Genomic DNA, 22,978 nt, shown 5'->3' on the forward strand with positions numbered 1-22,978 from the left:
GGTCAAAGGCTTCTTAGATAATAGATCCATCATAATCCTAAGTGCACACCTCTGATGCAATCCCAGTATTACAGTGTTCCCGCAGGTCGTACTGGTCCCCTGCTCTTCCTACTTACATAAATGACCTCCCACAAAACATCAGTTCCAAAGTCCGTCTGTTTGCAGATGCAACGGCAATATATCTAACATTATCATCTGCAGATCAATCTGTCACTCTCCAAAATTACCTAAAACTTCTAGAAAAGTGGGAGTTGGAGTGGGATATGGAGTTCAACCCCTCCAAGTGTCAAGTGATCCACGCCACTAGAAGGTAACATCATATCCCTACCCAGTATTACCTACATGGAGTCCAACTTGAATCGGTCAGCTCAGCTAAATACCTAGGCGTGGATATCTCAAATGACCTATCATGTGACAATCACATAAATAGGTCAACCAAAAAAGCTAACCAAACCCTAGGGTTCTTACGAAGAAACATTAAGGTCAAATCCCAACCCATTAAGACCATTGCTTACCAGACTCTAGTCCGACCCCAGCTTGAATATGCCTCCGAGGTATGGTCGCCCCACACCCAAACCCAGATAGACCAAATTGAAAGCGTCCAAAGGAGAGCCGCCCGTTGGATCAAGACTGACTACGGCCGTACTTCTAGTGTAACAGATATGCTACACTCCCTAAACCTTCGTCGGCTGGATTTAAGGCGTATAGATTCTAGGTTATCACTCTTCTATAAGATTCATCATGATCTGGTTGCTATCCCAATCGTACATTACCTTACCCCAATGACCCGATGTGTCCACTATGGCCATTTCCTAAGTTATAGGTTAATTACTGCAACCACTGACTATTACAAGTTCTCTTATTTTCCGAGAACTGTGTACCATTGGAACCAACTTCCCCCCAGTGTCGCCCACCTCCCTACCCTAGAGCAGTTCAATGCCGCAGTTTGCAGCCTTGAACATGTCTCGCCCTAGTTATCCTGCTAACTCAAGTTTTAACCTTTTTATTTCACCAAAATTATTTTTTTAGTTTCTTCCACTCTAAATTTTTATCACGATATTCTTTCTCTTTATGATTTTGACGCGCAAAACGTCTACGTCCCCGCAAGGGGTTCGACGGTTATGGAAGATAGATATATAGATTTAAATTTGTAAAGTTTTTAATAGAAGAACAGCAAATGATCAAGATTCTAAAGCAAAACAAGTTTTTATATCGGTTCTGTCAAACCTATACGAGTATTGTCAGTTACCAAAAAAAGTATTTTTTAACATATTTGACGCAAAAATCGGTTCTTAAAAAGTCATTCAATTATAAAAAAACAGTTTTTTTAATGGCATAATATTTGTCATAAAACCATTCTTATTTAACACCAATCATTTTTTTTTAATTATGAAATAACTTAGAATACTAAAATAAACCTTCTTGACGCGATCCTAGGAAACAGTTACGAGTTATTTTCTCTACTGGAAAGAAATTGTCATCGCTAGATTTGGGTTTAGATGAGATGCTGATTTGTTGCGAATATGAGATAAATTCAAATAAAACTTACATGTATCAAAAGGTAGTCCAAATAATTGTACTCAAGAATTGAATATCGTTATATTTTTTGACTGGTCGATATCCCCTTTAGGTAGACAACGTAAAATTTCAAAATGTAAAATCGGTCTTTAAATGACGGTGTGTTGTTATTTATCCTCGATTATTTTGGTACATTTAGAGTGACCGTCACAAATATAAAACAAACTAAATGTCGAATTATTTTGACTTATGTGAGTCTATAACTAGTTCTTTCCACGAACGAAGACAAGGCGTATCAACTGCCTGTATGTAAATAACTGAAGTAGTGTTTAAACGACTTCAAATAAATAGTAGATAAATTCACATACACGTAAAACCCACCAATAAAATAAAAATAAAATAAAACTAGATCTAAAATGGAGTTAGATTTGCAATAGTTAAGCTACAGAAGGCTCTGCAAAAGTTTGAATATCAAATAAATCAGTGTTTATGGATCTACAAGTGTTACGTAGCTTGAAGGTTCTACGAGATACCTTTCTATAAAAACTTGTATACCATGCGTGGCTGGAAATTTTGTCGATAATAATTGTCATAACAAACAAAAAGTGCTGTTTTCATTTGAACGTAGTTGAACAATTCTATATTTCTATAAATAAACCTTCTTGACGCTTCTTGTCGCTAAAATGCTTCTTGTCGCTTTTTAGTGAGACCCCAAAAATTGTCCAATGTTATGATAAGATGTAAGATGATGCATGTGAAATACACCCAGGTACTCAGTCATAGTGCCCAAATGGCCCCCCCACAAGACACCAAGTACGGCAAAGGTTTTCTATCTGTATCTGTATCTGTATCTGTATCTAATATTGTTTATAAATAAACTATTCTCTAAATGCCCGATATGTAAACGGCAGCAAGGTAGCCTGCATTGTTACTGGACTGGACATTTTGGTTGTTCCACAGCATGCCCTAGTACTTAAACATCCACATCGTTATGGCAACATAAGGACCTTTTCAATGTATCAGTTCATCGGCAAAAAATCATTTTTTTTTTTGTTTTAAGATTAAAAACAGTGGTTTTTAACTGTTTTTTTAATGGATGGGGGATAATACTGTGGGCACCAAGACTGTGATGATACGGGGCTGAGATATGGGGGATATACAAGTTAGCACCATCAGAATTAGTACATAATTATGCATGAAAAAGATATTTATGAGTCAAAAAACAAAACAAAACAAAAAACAACAAAACAACAACAACAAATGCTGCAGTGCTTGGTGATTGTGGGAGGTTTCCAATGTTCATAAATTCCGCAAAAAGTGTCGTAAGATACTGGTGTAAAATTTAAATGGGAGAACATATAGGCTTGTAAAAATGTTATCTTAGACAAATAATGGTGAAATAAACTGGTGTACGGGTTTAAGAAATATGCTGTGTAGTAATGGGTTTGGAAATATTTGATACGACCAACTGGTGAATAATGAAGATGTTTTCATTAAAGCTTTTATTAAAAAATTGAAGGACCAACATTTGCAGGAATGGAAGTCGATACGATGGAGCCTCAAACTGTCTGCGTATGGGCAGTTCCAGAATACTTTTCCACATGAAAAATATTTAAGTATTTTAATGATTAAAACATTCAGAAACGCACTAGCGAAATTACGTTTTTCTTCTTTCTTCACACGTAATCTTGAAATAGAAAGAGGTAGATATGATAGCAAACCCAGAGAACAAAGATTATGTAAACTTTATAATAATGCAGTTGAAAATGAGTTCTATTTTGTTTTAGCATATCAAAAACTGTCTTCACTAAGAGCAAGGTACATCGCTTGGAAATTTTATGACAAACCTAATATTCATAAATTCAGTATTTTAATAAGCTCTAACTCGGAAAGTGTTATTCAAATTTAACAACGTACATTTTGTATGTATATCACGCATTTAAAGTAGTAGCAATTGTTACATGATACCAGTACCATAAGATATTAAAAAGGATTTTCAGCCCAATATCATTATCAGTTCAGTAGATACAGGAAGTTGAATAAAACAGCAAAACTACTACTGTGAAATTAGTATTTATCGAATCAAATGAGAATTTATACACATGTATATATTGTGACAAAAGGGTGACTAGTACAAATTTATGTTGGTACTCTTCATAGTATAAAAAGTACATGTATTTGTGAGTATTTATATGTAAGCTCCATACGTGCATGTCACCGTAAGATTTAAAGTATAGTGCCTTAAATACGCATAGTTATTTTCACGTAATGTGTGATTGTATATAAGTGTTCCAATGGAAACATTTGGTAGCACTATACTATTGTATATTATGTTGTGCACAATAAGTATTTTGCATAATTCCCGCTTTGGTTCCAGTCATTGTCATTGTTATACAGCATGTGCAAATAGCTGTTGTTTTGGGCCGGTGGCCAACATCAATACATAAATTGTCATTACCATTGTCATATATTTTAGAAGGTGTTAAATGCCTCCGCTACTATTTTTATGTAAAAAATATCGATTTTAATATAACATGTTTTGATAAGCCTTTCGATCCAGTCGAGACTATCCTTGTCTTGAAGGTCTGTCTTTAGGCAATCAAAAACTATTGGTTGACCATAATGCAATAAAACCACGTTAACGTGACTGGCCTCCGTGCCCGAGTGGTTAAGGTCACTGCCTTCGGATCACATGCCCCTAACCGATGGGGGTTCGAGCCACACTCGGGGCGTTGAATTCTTCATGTGAAGGCTTATAAAAGGTCGGCCCAGGTGCCGGCTCATGTGAAATAATGCACGGAGGTGCACCTTGGGTCTTCCTCCGCCATTAAATCTGGAAAATCGCAATTTGACCTGTAATTGTGTCAGTGCGGACGTTAAATCAACAAAAAGTGAGACACGTGATGAAAACTTTAAATACTGCGTTGACAGCACTAGGAAATACCTACTTTCAGGTTCAGTTTACTCAGCAGCTTCGACATAACATTGGAAGCATACAAGGTTAGCTTTTTGTAAAAGCTAGTCAGCGGCCCATTTGTTATGCTCAACATATTACTGAGACTGAAAGATCTGTGAAGTAATACTGGTTCACTATAGATAAAAACAAATTTCATTTAGAAAGTCTCTTTGGGTTTATGTATTGCAATACTAACTTAGTAGATGGTTCTCAGGCTGCCAACACAATTGCAATTTAAAATCGGACAATTCAATGTAATTTGGCGTATAGTTTGTATACATATGGATTGAACTTAGCTAAACAGCTGAAACGTTTCTTTTTTCATGCGGTATGAATGGCTATTGATTTTGTAAGTCAAATACAAACTGAGTGACAACTTGCCAAATAGATAGAAAAATGTCATGATTTCACGCATGTTGAGCATTACTGAAATATTTACGAAATTATAATCCTTACCACTTTTACAGACCAATAGACTATGTATAATGGTAAAGCGAAAACAGTTTTAATAAAGCTAGAAGAATACTGATTAGCTGTATGTTAGCTAAAGTTTGAAACTGTCGTGGTAGCATTCGCGTATGGAAGTACATGGTAGAAAAATGGAAGAACAAGATTCCGACAATGACGCAGATGACAGTAAACCAGACAATACTGATGGTAACATTGTTGATAACGATATAGCGACTAACAGAACAGTAACCTTATCAGATGAAGAAACACTAACTTCGCCATCAACAGAAAATCGTATTGAGATAAGTTGTATGTTAACAGAAGAAGATAATAATGGAGCAGAAAGTTTATCTTGCGATAATATAGATGACACAGCGTCTAATGAAAACCGTCCAGGAAAAACTCGAGATATATTTTGTGATCCTTGTGAAAATGATGGCCATAATCTTATAGCTGCAGGGTATTGTGTTGATTGTGACGAATTTTTATGTGAGATTTGTAACAAAGCGCATTGCCGACCTTCTATTACCAGACATCACGTATTGCTTGACACTGATAAAATGTCTACACTGAAAAAGTGCGAGACGGGCTACAATACTGAAACATGCAAGGAGCATTTTGGACAAGGAATTCAACACTTTTGCAAAACACATGAAAAACTCTGTTGTTCTTCTTGCATGGAAAATACACATGCAGACTGCAAGAGTACGGAAAGTCTTGCAACTATGTTAAATGAATATTCTGGCGATAATGAAGTCTTTGCAGCCATTGAAAGTTTTAAATCAATAACCTTCGATGCAAAACGCACGAAAACTCAAATAAGAGCGAATCGTCATGCAGTCGACATGTATGAAGACAAAACTCTGTCGGATATTTCAGAAAGTAGGTCTGAAATAGAAATATTCTTTGACCGACTTAAAAATACGATAAAAGATACAGTACATAAAGACACAACAAATTTAACAGCGTTAGAAAGGAAGGTTGATACCATGCTGTTTGATCTAGAGACACCAGAAGCTCATATCAAATATCTGAAAACAAAACCAAAAGATGTATATCACCTTTTTGTTTCCGTGTAAAACACGAAGATGAAAATTCTAGAATGTACTAACGAGCTGAAATGCATAGAAACGCAAAATAAAATCAGTAGATATGAGTTCAAAGCCAATGACAACATTATTGAACTGAAAACATCAGAATCTAATGTAGGGGAACTTAAATCTATTCAAGCCGAAAAGAAGATAATTTCCGAATGTAAACAAGTGATAAATGTCACATTTGAAAACGACGTGAACACAAGTCGAATTTCCGGAATTATTGTGCTCCCAATAAATTTACTGGTGTGTGTTGATGAAGCCAACAGAACTTTGAAATTGGTAAATATGTCGGAAAATATTATTACAGGAAGGAAAGTGTTCGAAAGCTGTCCAAGCGATTTGACAAAAGTCAGTGACAGAACAGTTGCTGTGTTATTCGCAGACATTAACAAAGTCTTTATAGTATCTATCTCAATTGACGAAGAGCTTTCAACAATGAAGGAAATAGACATTGGAGATAAATGCGATAGCATTTTCTGCATCCAAGAAAAGGAACAACTGGCTGTACTTTTAGATAATGAACTGCAATTAATCGATTTCGAGGGAGAAGTACGTTCGCGCATTAGATTGAATATGATGTCACATGCAACATTTAGAGGATCTGCAAAATTAATCCTCAGCGAGGACAGAAGTACAATAGTCGTTGCACGATACGGTATTTATTTGTTTGATAGGAAAGGCAAGAAGGTAAAAGATTTATGTTACTCATCAAGGAGTTTATCCACGTTTCAAGGAATAAGCATGGACGCATTTGGTGTATTATATACTTGCGAAAAGTCAAGATATTACGGTTGTTGGGATATTGTAGCGATAAGCAACAGCTATCAACTGCTTACTAAGATAAACAAAGAGCCGGCTAGTATCTTATATTGTAACACAAGTTGTCGCTTGCTTGTTGCTACCCATGGTAGCGTCAGGATTTTTCGTGTAGCTTAGTCTCAATATCAATATGATCGACACAGCTGAAATATTGATACCTTATTAGAGATGTAAAAGAGACAAAAAAGGAGGAAAGTCGGGCGTTGACAATGCTTAAGAATAGACAAGGTGCTCTGCCAAGTCGATGATGACAAATTTATCTTTACCTAATATTTTGTTTATTCTGAACTTCCAATTTGATTGTCGTTGACATGGCGTTATATTAACTCGAAAACCATTTTCTCGTAAAGAGTAGGTTTTGTCATAGTACCATTGTTAGTGTAGTACAGCTGTATAGATGCTTATACAATTTTTCCTTAAAGCTGCTGTTCAGATTTTTGTATAGCGATATTCGATATTTTTCATAATTTTATATGTATATTAAATGTTATATTAAACTGTAATACTAATAATTCATAATACTATCAGTCAGAGTTTGTAGTCAATATCATTTCATGAATGCCTAGCAAAATTTTGGTTCTTTACGCGTGTTTGTGATTCACCTGACGTTGATAACTGTTTAAACTTCCGTTCGGCGCCACTTTTTGTTCCTTCCTGTTTCATTTATTGTTTTACTTTATCCATATCCACTATTTATAGATTTAATTATACATTAAATTCATATTATGGCACAGAATTCAATGCTTTAGTGTTTAATTTTGAGGGGGCTGCAGTCAGGGAATATTGCGATTTCTATACATTAGTCCGTTTTTACAATCTGTAAATACATACACGGTATCTGATCAAACTTCCTGAAATACTGTTTAAACAAGAAATATATTTGAAAGAAATCTATCAAGAAATGAAAATGAGTTGTAAGCAAGGTTAAACTTTGTGAAAGACAGATAAGACAAAAACAATATGACCCTAGATCATTTGATCCCGGAGGCATAAAAATACTAGTGAAACAGCTAATGTATACAAAACCATTCTTCCTCCTCAAATCAACGAAACGAAACACGGAGTACCAAATTTGGTTACGTTCATATCTTTCAGATCTACTCCAAGAATGCTGTATTTGGAAGTTAATAACATTTGAAATGGTAAGATTTAAAAGCTGAAAGAAAATGTCAGTAGCTTATAAGGTTACAAAATAAAAATCTGTAGAGATCCCTTGGAAGCATAGAATGCAAACAAGTGAAATGATAGCAGACTCGGTTTGACTGAGTCTGTTCATGATAGGCAATGTAAGGTCACGCCCCCTAGCACCGGCTTAAGCGGAATTCTATTACAGTAAACTGTGTGCATGATTCCAAAGAACCAGAAAATATAACAACTATGAATCCAAGTACGGGGAGACATTTTACAGCCGCCACACGACACTTAAAGATTGCTGTTTTGATATAGCTGTTCTTCTTAATTCTGTATAAAAATGACTGAAGCACACATCAGGACCAATTTTAAATGTCTTAAATTTACATTTTCTTATGACTGATAAATTGTTGAAAAAGACGTTAAACGCACACGCACACGCACACACACAGGCGCATATTTTCTGAAAGAATATTGTCAGTGATCAAAAGAAAAGTTGGAGTCATGTTTGATACAAGAAAAATATTTTCAGTCAAACACACATACTGCAAGATCAGTTAAAATGAGACCCCAAATTGTTGTGGTGGTGTTTGATCTAAGTTTCCATGACAAATACTTTCATTATTATTATTATTATTATTATTATTATTATTATCATTATTATTATACCAGATTTGTTGAGCGCCCTTTTCATATGAAATATACGTTCAAGGGCACTTTACAATTAAAGATGTGACATATCCCAGATATGTAGTAAAATATGCATATGCAATCATAAAACTGAAACTGAAACTGAAAAATTTGAATAAACGCCTATTTTTATAAATGATATATTCAATGGCGTTGTACACAATAATAATAATAGTTATTATAACAATATTAATAATGATAAATAGAGGATATTACATGAGTGATTTTTCATATTGAATTTATTAAATGAGTTGAATAAAATAATAAAATGCGAGGCTCTGCCGAGCATTTTATCAATTTTATTCAACGAGTTTAATAAATTTAATGTGGAAAGTCACAAATGTAATTTTCTTTTTATCACATGTTAGCCTTTCCTGTCGAAACATAAAAAAATCTACTTTCTTTTACTATATAAACAAGACAATTTGACCAACGTCTCCTATACTATAAACGACGTCGACGTCAAAGCTTTATTAGACTAGTGTATTATAATTTTTATTTAATGGCTTTATTACACTTCCTCGACGTCAAATATGTGATAATGGTTATAATTACAGCCTTATTGTAACAAACAGTCATGACTGCACCCCTTCCCTTGAGGTCATTTTACCCCTATTGCCAATACCAGTGCTTAAAACACCTGGTACCCCCAGACGAACTGCATATAGAGGTTCACCCCCACCCCATCCCGCGGTTAATGGTGTCATCAAATACTGTATTAGAAAGAACTACCACACACTTCAATATCACAGTTCCATTTTACAAGTGTGAAACTTCATCCAGTCATCTCAAAAATTATCTCCCGTATTCTTGAATGAAAAAGTGTGTTTTCAGTGATATTTTTTAATGAACACAATGATGTTGAATCCCTTATTCCTGGAGGGAGTGCGTTCCAAAGCTTAAGTTTCAACGTCTGTCACCATAAGTTGCTGTTCCAATGTTCGTAGGTAACTCCAGTCTTAGTGAACCTTTCTAGGATCGTAAGTCTCGTTTTGGTTGGTTCACATTCAGCATTTTCTGGATATATACTGGACCTTTGTTATGTGATGTTTTATGAAAATGCTGCTACATGTCAAGCATAGATCTGTCATGTGATTTTAGCAAAAATATCAAATAAACAAAAAAAAAAAAAAAAAAAAAAAAGAAAGAAAAAATCTTTCCCCACTGGTTAACTCAAATTCATTCAGGATGAACGTTTTGTCATTAAATTCAGCGTTGCACAAGACAGGTAGTGATGAAATCGAACATTTCATCTCGTTAGCAAGGCCATTGCACAATTTTTTCGAATAACTAAAAATGCCTATGATACGTCATCAAGCAATCTAGTGTGCCAACTTAGTCAGGTGGCATAGGTCATTGTAGGTCATAAAACGAGATCATTACGACTATCATCAACAATAAAATCTTATGAAAACATAATGAATTGGGAGAAGGAGGTGTGGGTATAATTGTAAACAGGGAGCGCGGTGTTAAAAAAAGAGAGAGAAGAGACACCACCAACATACACGACAGAACACACAACCCACAAGACGCAAGTTGAAAATAGGGTAAAATTGAAAAAGGTCAGTTACTATTTTTTAAGATACTGGGGGCTTTATATGCATTTAAGACATACAAACCTGACACATTTATCCTAAATTCAACTTGTTAGAATAGATTAAAGCATCAATTGATTTCTTAAAAACGACAGACGTACATGATCATAAAATTGTAAAAGAGTGCACATCTATCATTGCTTCTAGTTTGATTTCAAATGTCTATGAGGCCCAGATGAAACGGAGCTCATGGATAGTATCATGTGGACTAAGTCAACGTGTAAGATTTATCAGCTACTTATATAGAACATATTGCTTGAAAACGCCTGATCTTTGTACTTATAATGAATAACAACAGGTGCTTGAAATTACATAATACCCTACTGACAGGCCAGCTTTACAAATTTATAAAAGGTAAGGAACCATTAAATGGGTAAATTTAGTAAAAACATGAAATAAAAAGAAAATGTGTTTATTTTATATGTAAAACTAAAATACATTTTACTCATGACCTTTATGTCTAACATTTTCTTTCGTGGCTTATTGCACGTCGATCTTTTATAACTTGTATACTAGTATTCTGCTGTCAACATAGACATATCAGGTCAGATGCCGATTAAAGTCGTCGTCGTTCGCATACATCAATGATTTGCCCATTTAATAACACACTATTGGTCGCAGTTATAACTTAATCTTATTGAAATGCTCAGAATATTAACCTTAATAAAATCTCGGATGAATTTGAATACCGGTACTGGATTTTCTGGGTTAAAACTAGGTTACTAAGGCAACTCCTATAAGCAAAACACTTTTAACACTCCAAACGCCACATTTTGCCACTGATCGTCATGAAGCTTTTTCAGGATATTACCTTTTACACACTTTAAGGTAAGTATAAAACTGGGTTATCTCGGGCCAAAAACTAGATTACTGATCAAATCATAAAAAACACTGTTGTAGTCATATTTTCTACCAGATATTCATAAATAAATCGTCGCCCAGGAACCATAATGTTCTATCTGTCATTTTAGCCGAAATGAGTTTTATATTCTCGGTGAGATCTAGGTCACAGTGACCTGGTCCTCTTTCGTGGGCATTTCTATTTTTAGATGTCAACAGAGCCTTGTTGTTCTATCTGCAATTTTGCAGTTTTCCTGAGAACCAAAATGTTCTATCTGCGTGGTAACCAATGGATTGCTCCTCTCAAGTTACGAGATATTATATAAAATGGCTGAAGAATGATCTGATGTAGAAGTCAATAAGTAAAATTGGAAATAAATTCTCAAGTTCCCATATAGCAGTAGTCTAGATGAAAGTACATGTATTAGTAATCATTTTTAATTCCAAACTCATACATACTTGTCCAATTGTTCTGCTCTAGGAATGGCACGTTTAATTAAAAATTGTGAAACATGATGAGAACGTATTTAGCCAAAAGTTCGATGTAACACTTCAATCCCTCCTTTGAAAGCAAAGTACACTATGCTTCTAAGTGGAAACAGCGATTACATTTTGTAGAATGTTCTATCTGCCCTAGACACTCCAGTGCGGTATGTTTGAATCAACGATTCTTTATAATATTGCGTAGCTTTCCTTAGAACTACATAAATAAAACGCATACCAAGTCTGTTAGAATTCGTCATCAAACAAAAAAGTCATAAACCCCTTAACTTTCAAACTTGATTTTCTCGAAAACAAGAAAAATATACATAGGACATTATGGTTCTTGGGCGACGAAATGTCAAATTCACTTGTATAAAATTTGGTATTATTTTGTAATTGGGTCATTTTAGGTATCAAACTAGGTCAATAGGTAAAATATTTGAAAATCCTTATTAACGTTACTGATGACACATTATTTCTTGATCTTAAGAAAACCTATATGATTGTTAACATCCTAGAAGTCACAATTTTAGCCTAATCTTAATGAAACTTGGTCCCAATAACATATCAGATGTGTTAAATACTGGATTATATGGGGATAAAAACTAAATAAGTAGGTCAAGTCATAGAAAAAACATTGTTTACCTGCAGAGCGCACACCTTCCACTACGTCGTCAGAATGTGGATTCAAAACCTCGCTGAAGGTGCAGAATTCTTTCATGTGAGAAAACCTATGAGCTTACTTAAGGAAGGTCGGTGGTTCTACCAGGTGTCCGCTCGTGTTTAAAGCATCTGTGGTTTGCCTCCATCATCAACAGTTCGAAAGTCGCAATATGACCTGTAAATGTGTCGATGTAACAGTACACCCAAGAAAATCAAATCAAAATACATATACTTCCGTAAAGATTCGTGTTTTTCTTTCTTTTCCTTTGTGTGTGTGGGGGGTGGGGGGGGGGGGGGGGGTATGACTGTTCTTGGAGCGCGGCTATTCGTTTTGGAACTTGGCATTGTCTTTTAAACAGGGAGACACTATAGTTGCGATACTTAAACAAGCACATATCATTTTGGACACGCCACTGAATAGTTTTATATGACATAAGAGGAACTGTTTTACTCTACTTGTATATGTATTACACAGACAGACAGCACTAACAAAACCTTTTAAATTTACTACATTCTTCAACCGTGAATACTATACAGACTCTTATATATTTTTTTCTTTCATATTCACTATAATACACTGTTGTAGAGTTTCTATTTATTGGGCTGTATTATAATAGAATGTGAATATTTCCCAAGAGCCTTGCAGGTGTTATTGCAAATGTATAACACAAAATGCGAAACATACGAAAACAAGTATCAAAACGATCTAAGTAATAAAAAGAAAACTCTGTCGGATATGATATCAGACCGAAGATCAGGTATTATAAAATTGTTTGATAAATATGAAAAAGTGAAAGAAAGACAAGACATAAGTGACATTGTCAGAAATAAAGGTTGAAGTCAGCAGTCTCTAGGATCTCAGTGGACATGCCCAACATATCAAAAAGAAAAATAAATATTTTGCGCAAACGAGCTTAAACAGCAATGAGTTACATTCAGGGATACTACGATTATTAATCGACGTTTATTTGACCCTTGAGCACGATACGCGAAAGTAAATAATACAGTATCTCGCATTCAAAGAATGCATTTGTTACATTATTTCAGATTTCCTTTATATCATGATAAATAGATACTGCCAGCTATTCTTTGTTGGTAACCTAAATGATGTAAATAGAATAATTACGCACATCTTTAACCACAATATGTACGTTTGTTTGCGAGAAACTTCGTGGAATTCTATCATGACTCAATAATTGAATATAAATTGATGCATTTGCCATGAATATTTACATCATTAATTACATCAAACCGTATAAACAAAGATACAATGAAAGCTGGCTGACAAATGTGTGTAAATACACTAATAATGTACGTACAAAAGATATCTGCCGAGACTGGCAGGACGCTGCTTTAATATCAGACAATAAATATATATTACAAGTGTGTCATTTTTCTCTGAGGGACAAAATACTGCATTAAGGTTCATTTTACTAAATGTGGAAGAGTCGTAACATTATACTGCATGAAATAATGAACGTGAAATGTTTTTATATATATAAAGTAAAGACCCGAGGACAAGGAGTATGGGTCGGGGGTGGGGTGGGGTTTGGGTAGTGGATCATTATTCTATGGATGTGAAAATAATTCCGCACTATGCACTTATTAAACTGCTATGGCGGGTCTGAACTTGACTGTTATTTGCACCACTAAATCTATATTACACGAGGGCGTAGCGTCATTACCGCTTTTTAAGTTAACTGTTTATAATATGCCTTAACATAATAACGTTACTCATATAAAATATCGACGTTAACGAATTTTATCAAGACGACACGGGTCAAAATGACGTCAAAAATGACGTCACTCATCACTGGCGGACCAATGATAATGCCTAACCGTCTCGGGTCGTAATGTCTGCTTCCGGATATTTGACCAGGGTTACAGGATTTTGTCCTGTGATGTTTTGTTGCTATTTATAAGGTATGTAATAAACCGGTATACTAAAGCCATTTATACTACCATTTATAACTTGTATTTAATCGAAGTTTCCTTTACAACAGAGCACGATACGCGAAAATTAATAATACAATAGATCTAGTAAGACAATGTTTGTATTTACCTTTTGTGCAAACGTTTGATCACATTTTATAATGAGTATGATGCTGGCACCTGTTCTTTGTTGGCGATTGAAAAAATATTAACAATATAATTACACATCCCTTTAAGCTAAATATGCACACCCTCGCGGAAGTTTATCCATCATTACACTATAATTGAATTTGAATTGATGCATTTTCCTTGGAACTTTTTTGCACGGCGTTTTGATGTTGGATGCAAATTGAGATGGATGTATGGTACAAACAGAAAATTGAGGGATGCTATTAGTTTTAGTTTAACAGTTACATGTTTAGGAAATATGTCACAAAGACCAAACATATTCAAGAAGTAACTTAGACAGACATTTATAAAAATGTACCTTGAAACATTGAAAAATGTGTTTCAGTTGCCTTGCCTTACCGGGCAAGAACGAACCCTATATATAAGGCGTATACGATCGCAATCAGCAGTTTCTCTGGATCCAGACTATCAAAACTTCAAAAATCACGGAACACATTGACCTTTTGCACATTTCACTTCTGCACATTTCACTTCTGTGTTCTATCTGATCTAGTCTGATGCTTCTATATAACGTTATAGGCTTGCTTTAAACGGATATATATCGTTGAAAAAATACTGCATTCAAACATGTGATTTACTTAAAGTGGAGTAGTGTCACTGACGTTTGTGCTAAATGAACGGAAGAACTCATAGATAGGACGCTGTTCGGATCAGTTATTAGTATGATTTTTAGGACTTTAATTTCAGAGGTTCATTTGGAAATGCAGGTGTACATTTTGAGGACATTTACTTTCTCAAACGACTGACATATTTTTTATTTATTAAAGTATAAATGATTTCATACAACCTATAAACGTAAGCGTACGTCGGGTTTCCATTTGGAAAAGCCAGGGTGAGTTATATAAGGTTTGCTTCCTATTGACACTAAGGCGCTATATAATCAGCATATATAAAATGTCTGAATTTAGTTTGAAAAGCCAACGACTTTAAATTCTATAGGTCTTGTTAAAGCATAAAGCACATGAAAGGTAATGACATCTGTAGAACTCTTCCTCGACACCGGCTGTAATACCCCACTCACACATACGGCGCGGATAACTACGTCTAGCCACGGAAAGAAACGTAGTTATCCGTATCGATCCATACCTGAGCCGTACCTTAAAGTAGTAATCAGTATCAGTCCGTGTCAGTCCGTACGGCTCAGTTACGGATCGATACGGATAACTACGTTTCTATCCGTAGCTAGACGTACCTATCCGCGCCGTATGTGTGACTGAAGTATAACATAACATTTGATATACAGTCACATATAATCGACATCTTGGATTCCTGGGGAAAAGAAGTAGTGTGTGTGTGTGTGTGTGTGGGAGGGAGGGGTGGAGGGGGGGGGGCTTGGACATTTTACGACTAACCAACGCATTTGCAGACTCAGTGTGACATTTGTATGGAACCTATGTGACGAAATGTGCTTGACGTTGTCAATTTACTTTGAAATATTGAGTGTGATAGGTTTGCGTTAAGTGGAAACGTATTTTAGACATAACTGAACAATGACTGATTGTTTCAATAATTTGGAGTCAGTCCACTTTCCGAACATATCTCTCTTAAGTGTTTAAACGACTATAAATATTTCTAATGCTAAGTCGAGAAAAGAGTTTGATATTACTCTTACAAAACTGTTAGCTGATTGATCTTTATTTCCAATAAAAAGCGAAATATTTACTTTTATAAAAAATCGAACATTCAACTATGTATAATTGATAATTGTAGTTGTTTTATTTTTTGGGTCTAATGTGCATTTATCCATCATCGAAATTGAAAAGAACACACGTTTTTCTTACTTTTTTTAATAAAATGTTAATGACAATAAATTAACAAAAATCATCAAGTTAAACACGGAAATAACATGATAAATGATTTTATAACTTGGTTTGATAAATGATAAGGTTCAACGTTGAATGAATAATGAATGTTCATCTGTAAACTTTGTACACAGTTGAATAATAATTTATAGTTATGCTAATTAAATAATGTTGATCACGCATGCAATACTAATTAAATCTAATGAAAGTTATAAAAAAATACATAGAAGCGAATCTGGCAAGATCGATTTTGATTAAACAGATGCTCAAATGTACAATTTCGCCATGCAAACATACGGACACTGTTCCTCAGTTCTGCGTTTTCATCTTTAATTGATGATATACTTCCTCCGTTCATAGCTCATGTCAGCGTTATGGACACGACAACCATTTCATTCATAGTTCAGATTTTTAGAGCAGTATTCCGAAACAGCGCATGAGTCATCTGCAACATACAGAGACTAGTAGTGAGTTATGTTTGTTAACAGAATTTCAGCTCCGCAGTCGTGGGGTCCACAGGCGATACCGATGATTCTGGATTCGCTGTAATAAACTTTGGAATGGATGAGACTGCGTTAACTTAACTTTGGCAACGCCATTTCGTGTCCTTCGTATATCAATATAAATATCAGGACTAAGATTAAGATGGCGCGACATGCACTTCCGGTGAAATACGAAACTGCGACCCATCATCGCATTGAAGTCATCCATGATATGTCTTGTGTAGATACCATTAATCTTTATATGATCGACATCTGAGTTTCCCTCGGCAACGTACATTGATCTAAATGTAGTGAATGGAAACAGTATAGGATTTCTGGCGAAGTACACATCAGAAACGATTACACGTGTTTCAGCTAGACTGCTGAGCATCGTCAGACGACATGATCCGCCATCTTTATATTGAAGATGCATACCGAGAGTGTTAACATCAATATAAGTATCGGTGATAGAAGCAAAAGGTCGGACAACCGTAGGGTCTGTTTGACCAATTATTACAGACGATCCAAACGGAATCCAGTCTACACCCTCTGGTGGTACAGGAAGAAGACGTGCATTGCCATCCTGGTATAGAACAAACACTTGAGCATAGCCAGAATTCCATGGAATCGGTCTGTATATTCGAAAGTATGACACATTGTTGTAGACCTCTCCAGTAGACAAATGAACCGCCATAGCATCTGGATTTAGCCACCAGAAATCACTGAAGACGGCTTCGATAATTGTGTCATCTCCTTTATAAATGCTTTTAACTTGGTCAGGCAGCATTGGTCGGCGTTCTAAAAATAAATGTTCCAGATGAAGAGGTTTGCTGGAATTTGATGAAATGTAAACTAAGATGACGTTGTAGTCTACATCGGTCCAGCTGAAGTCACGAGTGTTCCATTCAGTTTCAGAACGCAATGGTGTCACGTGTTTAACTTCCGGGTTTGAAATTCCAGGTAGTCTCCCCTTGTATCTGAAGGTTAGCCTAACGTCAGAGGTAAGATGTGAAAACTTGATCTTAAGCATTGTTCCCATCTCACTATCGACCATGCCCTTCGATTTGCCTTCGAGTCTAAAAGACACGAGCATCAAAAGCGCCACCTTAGAGAAAGCATCCTCACCATGACTAAAGTACAATTTGGCCTTAGGTATTTCTATTATATTCCTCATGTTTGGCATGAGCTCTATATTGTTAAATGACCAGTAGTAGGGCGACAGATGCGGACAACCGGTTGTGTTTTCTGTTCTCCAGTTTGAGAAGGCGCGATATTGCGGTAAGGCGGCAGTTATTTCGTACTCTTGAACAGAAGGATTGAAAATGGGCACGTTGATGTTATCAACCTCTGGACAGGTAGTTTTGTAAGATTCTTGCACAATGAATGAAGCCTCTGTAAGGATGTCATTCTGTCGAACGTGATAACTGAGGTCAGGGATACAGGTGAGTTCACATGATAGGATATCTTTTGTAATTTTGTCATCGTCTACGTCCATCTCAATATGATCCACTGCAAACCCATCTGCTGTACCATTGAACGATACCTGTAACATATTGGAATTGTTAAATAGTTTTGGAAATTTAGATTTGATAATTGTGGGAGGGTGATGTCAAATAAGACTGACGTTTGTAGATTGGCATCATAAACGAAATGAAATAGGCAGGATGAAGTCATGAAGGGCTAGGAGATATTTATGTCGACATTATCAAAGAGCTTTAATTAAAATTCGGAGAACTGAAGTGAACTTGATTAGATGCCCACATAAACGAAAATGAAGTTAAAACTATAGGAAGACTACATAAACTAAGTATACTGTTTTAAGATGACCAAATTAACAAAGTTAAAATTTGCAGGTGTACCAAACAAACGGAAATAGAGTTTGAAGGTTGACAACATAAACGGAGGTAAAGTACATAGGAATAGCACATAAAGGGATATAAAGTTTGTAGGAGTATGATCACATAATCAAATGAAGACCACATGAACGTAGATAAAGTTTGTATGATGACAAACCAAACAGAAATGATGACTGTAAATCGACCGCAAAGTCTATAAATTGATAACACAAACAGAAATAAAGTTTGTAAGATGGCCAAATAAACGGAAACAATGTTGACTGGATTACCACATAAACGGAATATAAAGTTTGAAGATTGATAACATAAACAGAAATAAAGTTTGTAAGATAATAAAATCAACGCAAATAAAGGTTGTAGGATGACAAAAACAAACGGAATTAAGGTTTGTTGGTTGATAACACAAACAGAAATAATGTTTGTAAGATGACCAAATAAACGGATACAATGTTGACTGGATTACCACATAAACGGAAATAAAGTTTGTAGGTTGCCTTTGTAAATTGAAGTTTGTAGTTTGACGACATAAACGCAGGCATGCTTTGATGGTTTGCCACATTTAATTTACGAAATGAAGTAAGCAGACTGACTTTAACAATGATGTCATTTTGATGACTTTGAACTAACTTGCCAACAGCCTTAACATGTTTTGTTTATATAAAATGGATAGTAAATGTTTGTTTAATTGCTGGATCTATATGCAAATGTTTGATACTGAAAAGTAAAAACTTGTCTTTCGAAGTTTCCGCTTGACAGGTTATTATGAAGTCATTAAATATTACAAAGTAGTGAAATATCATTGTTTAAAGTATTTTATGTCTGCAGTAAACAAATAAACATTTAATACTTTTACGAACGTTTGCTTTATGTTATTTCCTTCAATGCATGTACGATATTGTAAGAGAACAATAAACTTTTTATGAGCTATTTCCGGTTGTTAAAATTTACATTCTTAAAGTACGTCTAAGTTTGTCTTTACTACTGAGGCATTAACAACAAAACAATCCTAGTTTTCAAATGTATGTTGCAAATAGGTCAACTGCTAATTCCATAAGAATTGGATATTCATATCGTGTTTGTAAAACTATGGCCTGCAATCTTTCAAACATTGAGAAATTTAAGTTTAAGCTTCACTTAAGTTTCGTATATTTATTTGACAGGATGCCGTATGAAATTATTCACCAGTTAAGAATAACGCTAGATTGTGTTGGGCGAACTTATAGCAGAAATAATCAACGTTTGGACGAGCTGAATACCGACTGTGTACGAGTCAAATTAATTCATTACACTGTCAATTTGCACCTTTTATCGCGCTATAAAATGACTAAATAACGGTACCTTATATGAACATTTGTTCTCATACAACATTCGTAAATGTTTAATGTGTGCGTTATTAAGCATACTTTTTATATATCTATCTATCTATCTATCTATCGATCGATCGATCGATCCATCGATTCATCGATCCATCATGTTGGGAAGTTGGCAGTTACTTGCGGTGAACAGGTTTGTACTGGTACAGAATCCAGGAACACTGGTTAGGTTAACTGCCCGCCGTTACATGACTGAAGTACTGTTGAAAAACGGCGTTATCCACCCCAAATAAAACAACAAACAACTTACCTACTTACCTATACCTATACCTATACCTATACCTATACCTATACCTACCTACCTACCTACCTACCTTTTTATCTAATCAGTAGGATTGCCAGTGATATAACCGTGGACTGGACTACTCTATGATTGATAATAAACATCCCAGTGCTCATCAAAAGAACTATTTAATGTAGCGCAGCACATTAACTCAAAAGTTTTTCTTATGAATCACATAAGTATTATGCGATTTTTAACTCTCCAAAAAAGTCAATTGCTTTCTAACACTAGCCATGTGGAATAAAAACTAATTCATCCGCTGACTGCATTTCGGTGTGAAATAAGTATAATTTGATCATAAACTGATTAAAGCAAAAAACATTTGAATATTTCAAGATGGGAAATAAGTTTTCACGACCTACCCTATATTTTTGGCCCGACCCTAAATGTTTTTATGACCTTTACGAAGTTTTTTTTCAACTTTTTTATGAAAAGTTGCAAAACTGCACTTTTTATGCTTTAAACATGGTCAGTGATCAACTTACTGACGCTCTAAAGGCATAACCCCTTATTTGTATTCATTTTCTGACACAAAATTAATTTCCGAAAAATCTCACATAATAAAAAATATCCCCGCCCCCCCACCCCCCCCACCTTCCCCCCAAAAAAATAAAATAAAAAAGTTTCCAACGTACCTACCCTAATTTTTGGAGTGTGTTACCAGAAACAAAGATTTTTTAGGTCTTAAAGTTCTGTTTGATAGATTAAGTATTTAATCATGCAGAGCTATTATTTTTTCGAGGTAGTTGACCTTTTCTGTATTTCTTTATGTACATAGCTCTTTTTTTCACCGTGTAATTCAAGAATACCGCACTATACGTATTTAAACATGCTATTATATTAAACCGTTTTTCTTTTGTATAAAACAATGTTACTTACTGTTAATTTGTGCCATCCTATCGCAAGGTCAGGGACTCTAGGGAAAGTTCCAGTTGAAAAGAAAATGTTCCAACTCCGCTTAGGATTTGTGGCAGACTCAAATAAACCCATCAGTGTATTATCAATCTTGACTTGAACAATCTCACTGTTATTTCCATTAGAGAACCGGAAGTCGGTCAACCGGACCTTAGTACGTCGTCGTAGACAAAAATTGACGGAAAGATACTTGTTAGGTTCAAGGATGACAGCCGTTCCATCTGAAGAGTTAGTGAGGTCCCACACAGGGTGATTTTCTCTGTTTCGATGGAAATCAGTTTGGAGAATGAAAATCTTTGCTTCTGACATCCAAACAAACGCCAGCAGGACAGGCAACACCAGTAATGAGTTCCGCATCGTCATTATACTTCGCTGTATCTAGAACGAAAACAAAATATAATGCAATAGGTCAACAAATTTTCATCTCGAAGTAGAAAATTTAATGGTAAACTATAAATGTAATTGAATTATCTTTGCTAATCGTTATTCCAACAGCTTGTTAAAGAAATATATATTCCATTTGTATATAAGCTTTACAACATTTTGCAATGCATTATTAAATGGACGTGAAATGTCTCACCACTGTTGTCCTCAAGTTGATAAGTATGTTTCTGCAACAGCGTTTATATAAAGCCGTGAACGTTTTCACACCTCTGACACGCACGCTACAACGATCCGTCATACACGATTGTAAGCTAGCTAGCTCAGTCCATCACTTGTTTTATAATAATTACTTTTAATGTTACCGTGGTTAGCGTTGATACATCACATGGTTTTCAGATTGATGGATGAGGCAGATATTACATCTACGTTTATCAAACAAATTGGAATGAATTTGTCGTTGTAAAACAATCCCCATAAATTTTATTAATATATGTCTTTCTTCAAACAGTGACAAAACGTATCATGGTAAAAAGAATAAAAGTTTGATTGAACTGATTATTAAGATATCTTATAAAAGTAAAATTTGTTGCAAGATCAAAACATCTTTTTTTCGTGAACAACAAAACTTACATTCACACTAGTGGCTATAGCAGTCGCAAAAATTCTACATCTTTAAATCCCTCGTTGAATAAGTTACCGTTCTTACACTAAATGAAACAATGATCTTTTCTGCCAAAGGGACCAGATTTGTAAAATATCACTTCATTAAGGATTTAGTGCTATTTCTTTCGAGCGGCATAATGCGAATAACTAAATGAATATTCAAGCACTTGCTGGCCTTAGATTTGAGTAAATTCTGGTCACAAGTCATGACCTCTTAAAAAACATGACTGATAAGTGAAAGAGATTAAACTTACTATAAGCGCTAATTTCTTTAAGAGTGTGAAAACTTTCTATAAAAAAACATTTGATACCATGATGCGGCAATATCGTTTTATCTGAAAATGTCAATTAATATATAAAGGAGATGATATCTGGGGTATATGCGCAAATTTTAATATTGAGTTGGTAATGTTCTGATTATATATATGAACATATGTTTAAAACCAAAACGATCTGCAAAGTCCGAGAATATTTGACTGCTAAATGGAGATCCATTGTCAGTTTTCACGACACTTGGGATAGAAAACAAACTGATTAATTTCTCAAAATGAGGAATAACTGTTTGCGCAGAAAGACTATGGAGTTTTTCTACAACAGGATATCTGCTATAGTCACATATGACTACCATGAAATATTCGCCTGACGGGAAAAAATCCACGGATACTTCGTCCCAAGGTTGTTTTGGTAACGGACTGGGTTTTATAGGCTCTTGTGTTGTTGTAGGAGAAGCGGACATGCACGGTATGCAGTTTTTACACATTTCATCTACACGTGTATCCATGTATGGAAACCAACATGTTTCTGTCAAAAGTGCTTTGCAAGCGAACACGACCCTGATGACCTTCGTGTGCTAGCTG

The 22,978-nt window shown here is 35.2% G+C and overlaps 2 protein-coding genes across 2 annotated transcripts; one reads left to right on the forward strand and one right to left on the reverse strand.

The window, feature by feature from the left end:
* Positions 1-5,073: 5,073 nt before the first annotated feature.
* Positions 5,074-6,003, forward strand: LOC123558256 (E3 ubiquitin-protein ligase TRIM33-like). The gene has a single exon (XM_045350135.2). It carries the CDS (start codon positions 5,074-5,076, stop codon positions 6,001-6,003), a length of 930 nt encoding a protein of 309 aa, XP_045206070.2.
* A 10,137-nt stretch (positions 6,004-16,140) lies between these two features.
* On the reverse strand, positions 16,141-21,782 carry LOC123556771 (uncharacterized). The gene is made up of 3 exons (XM_045347740.2): positions 21,655-21,782; positions 21,039-21,452; positions 16,141-18,190 (listed from the first exon to the last, which is right to left on the reverse strand). Exons 1-3 carry the CDS (start codon positions 21,754-21,756, stop codon positions 16,658-16,660), a joined length of 2,049 nt encoding a protein of 682 aa, XP_045203675.2. The 5' UTR covers positions 21,757-21,782; the 3' UTR covers positions 16,141-16,657.
* Positions 21,783-22,978: the final 1,196 nt, after the last annotated feature.

The sequence above is a fragment of the Mercenaria mercenaria genome, chromosome 5 (genome assembly GCF_021730395.1).
Source record: "Mercenaria mercenaria strain notata chromosome 5, MADL_Memer_1, whole genome shotgun sequence".
In the NCBI taxonomy this organism is placed as follows: domain Eukaryota; kingdom Metazoa; phylum Mollusca; class Bivalvia; order Venerida; family Veneridae; genus Mercenaria; species Mercenaria mercenaria.

Excerpts from the sequence above, each read along its gene's own strand:
- LOC123556771 (XM_045347740.2), bottom strand. The coding sequence starts at position 21,756 with ATGACGGATCGTTGTAGCGTGCGTGTCAGAGGTGTGAAAACGTTCACG. Across the intron at positions 21,453-21,654 it reads TCAACTTGAGGACAACAGTG|ATACAGCGAAGTATAATGAC; the intron begins GTGAGACATTTC and ends TTTTCGTTCTAG. Across the intron at positions 18,191-21,038 it reads TAGGATGGCACAAATTAACA|GTATCGTTCAATGGTACAGC; the intron begins GTAAGTAACATT and ends AATATGTTACAG.
- LOC123558256 (XM_045350135.2), top strand. The coding sequence starts at position 5,074 with ATGGAAGAACAAGATTCCGACAATGACGCAGATGACAGTAAACCAGAC.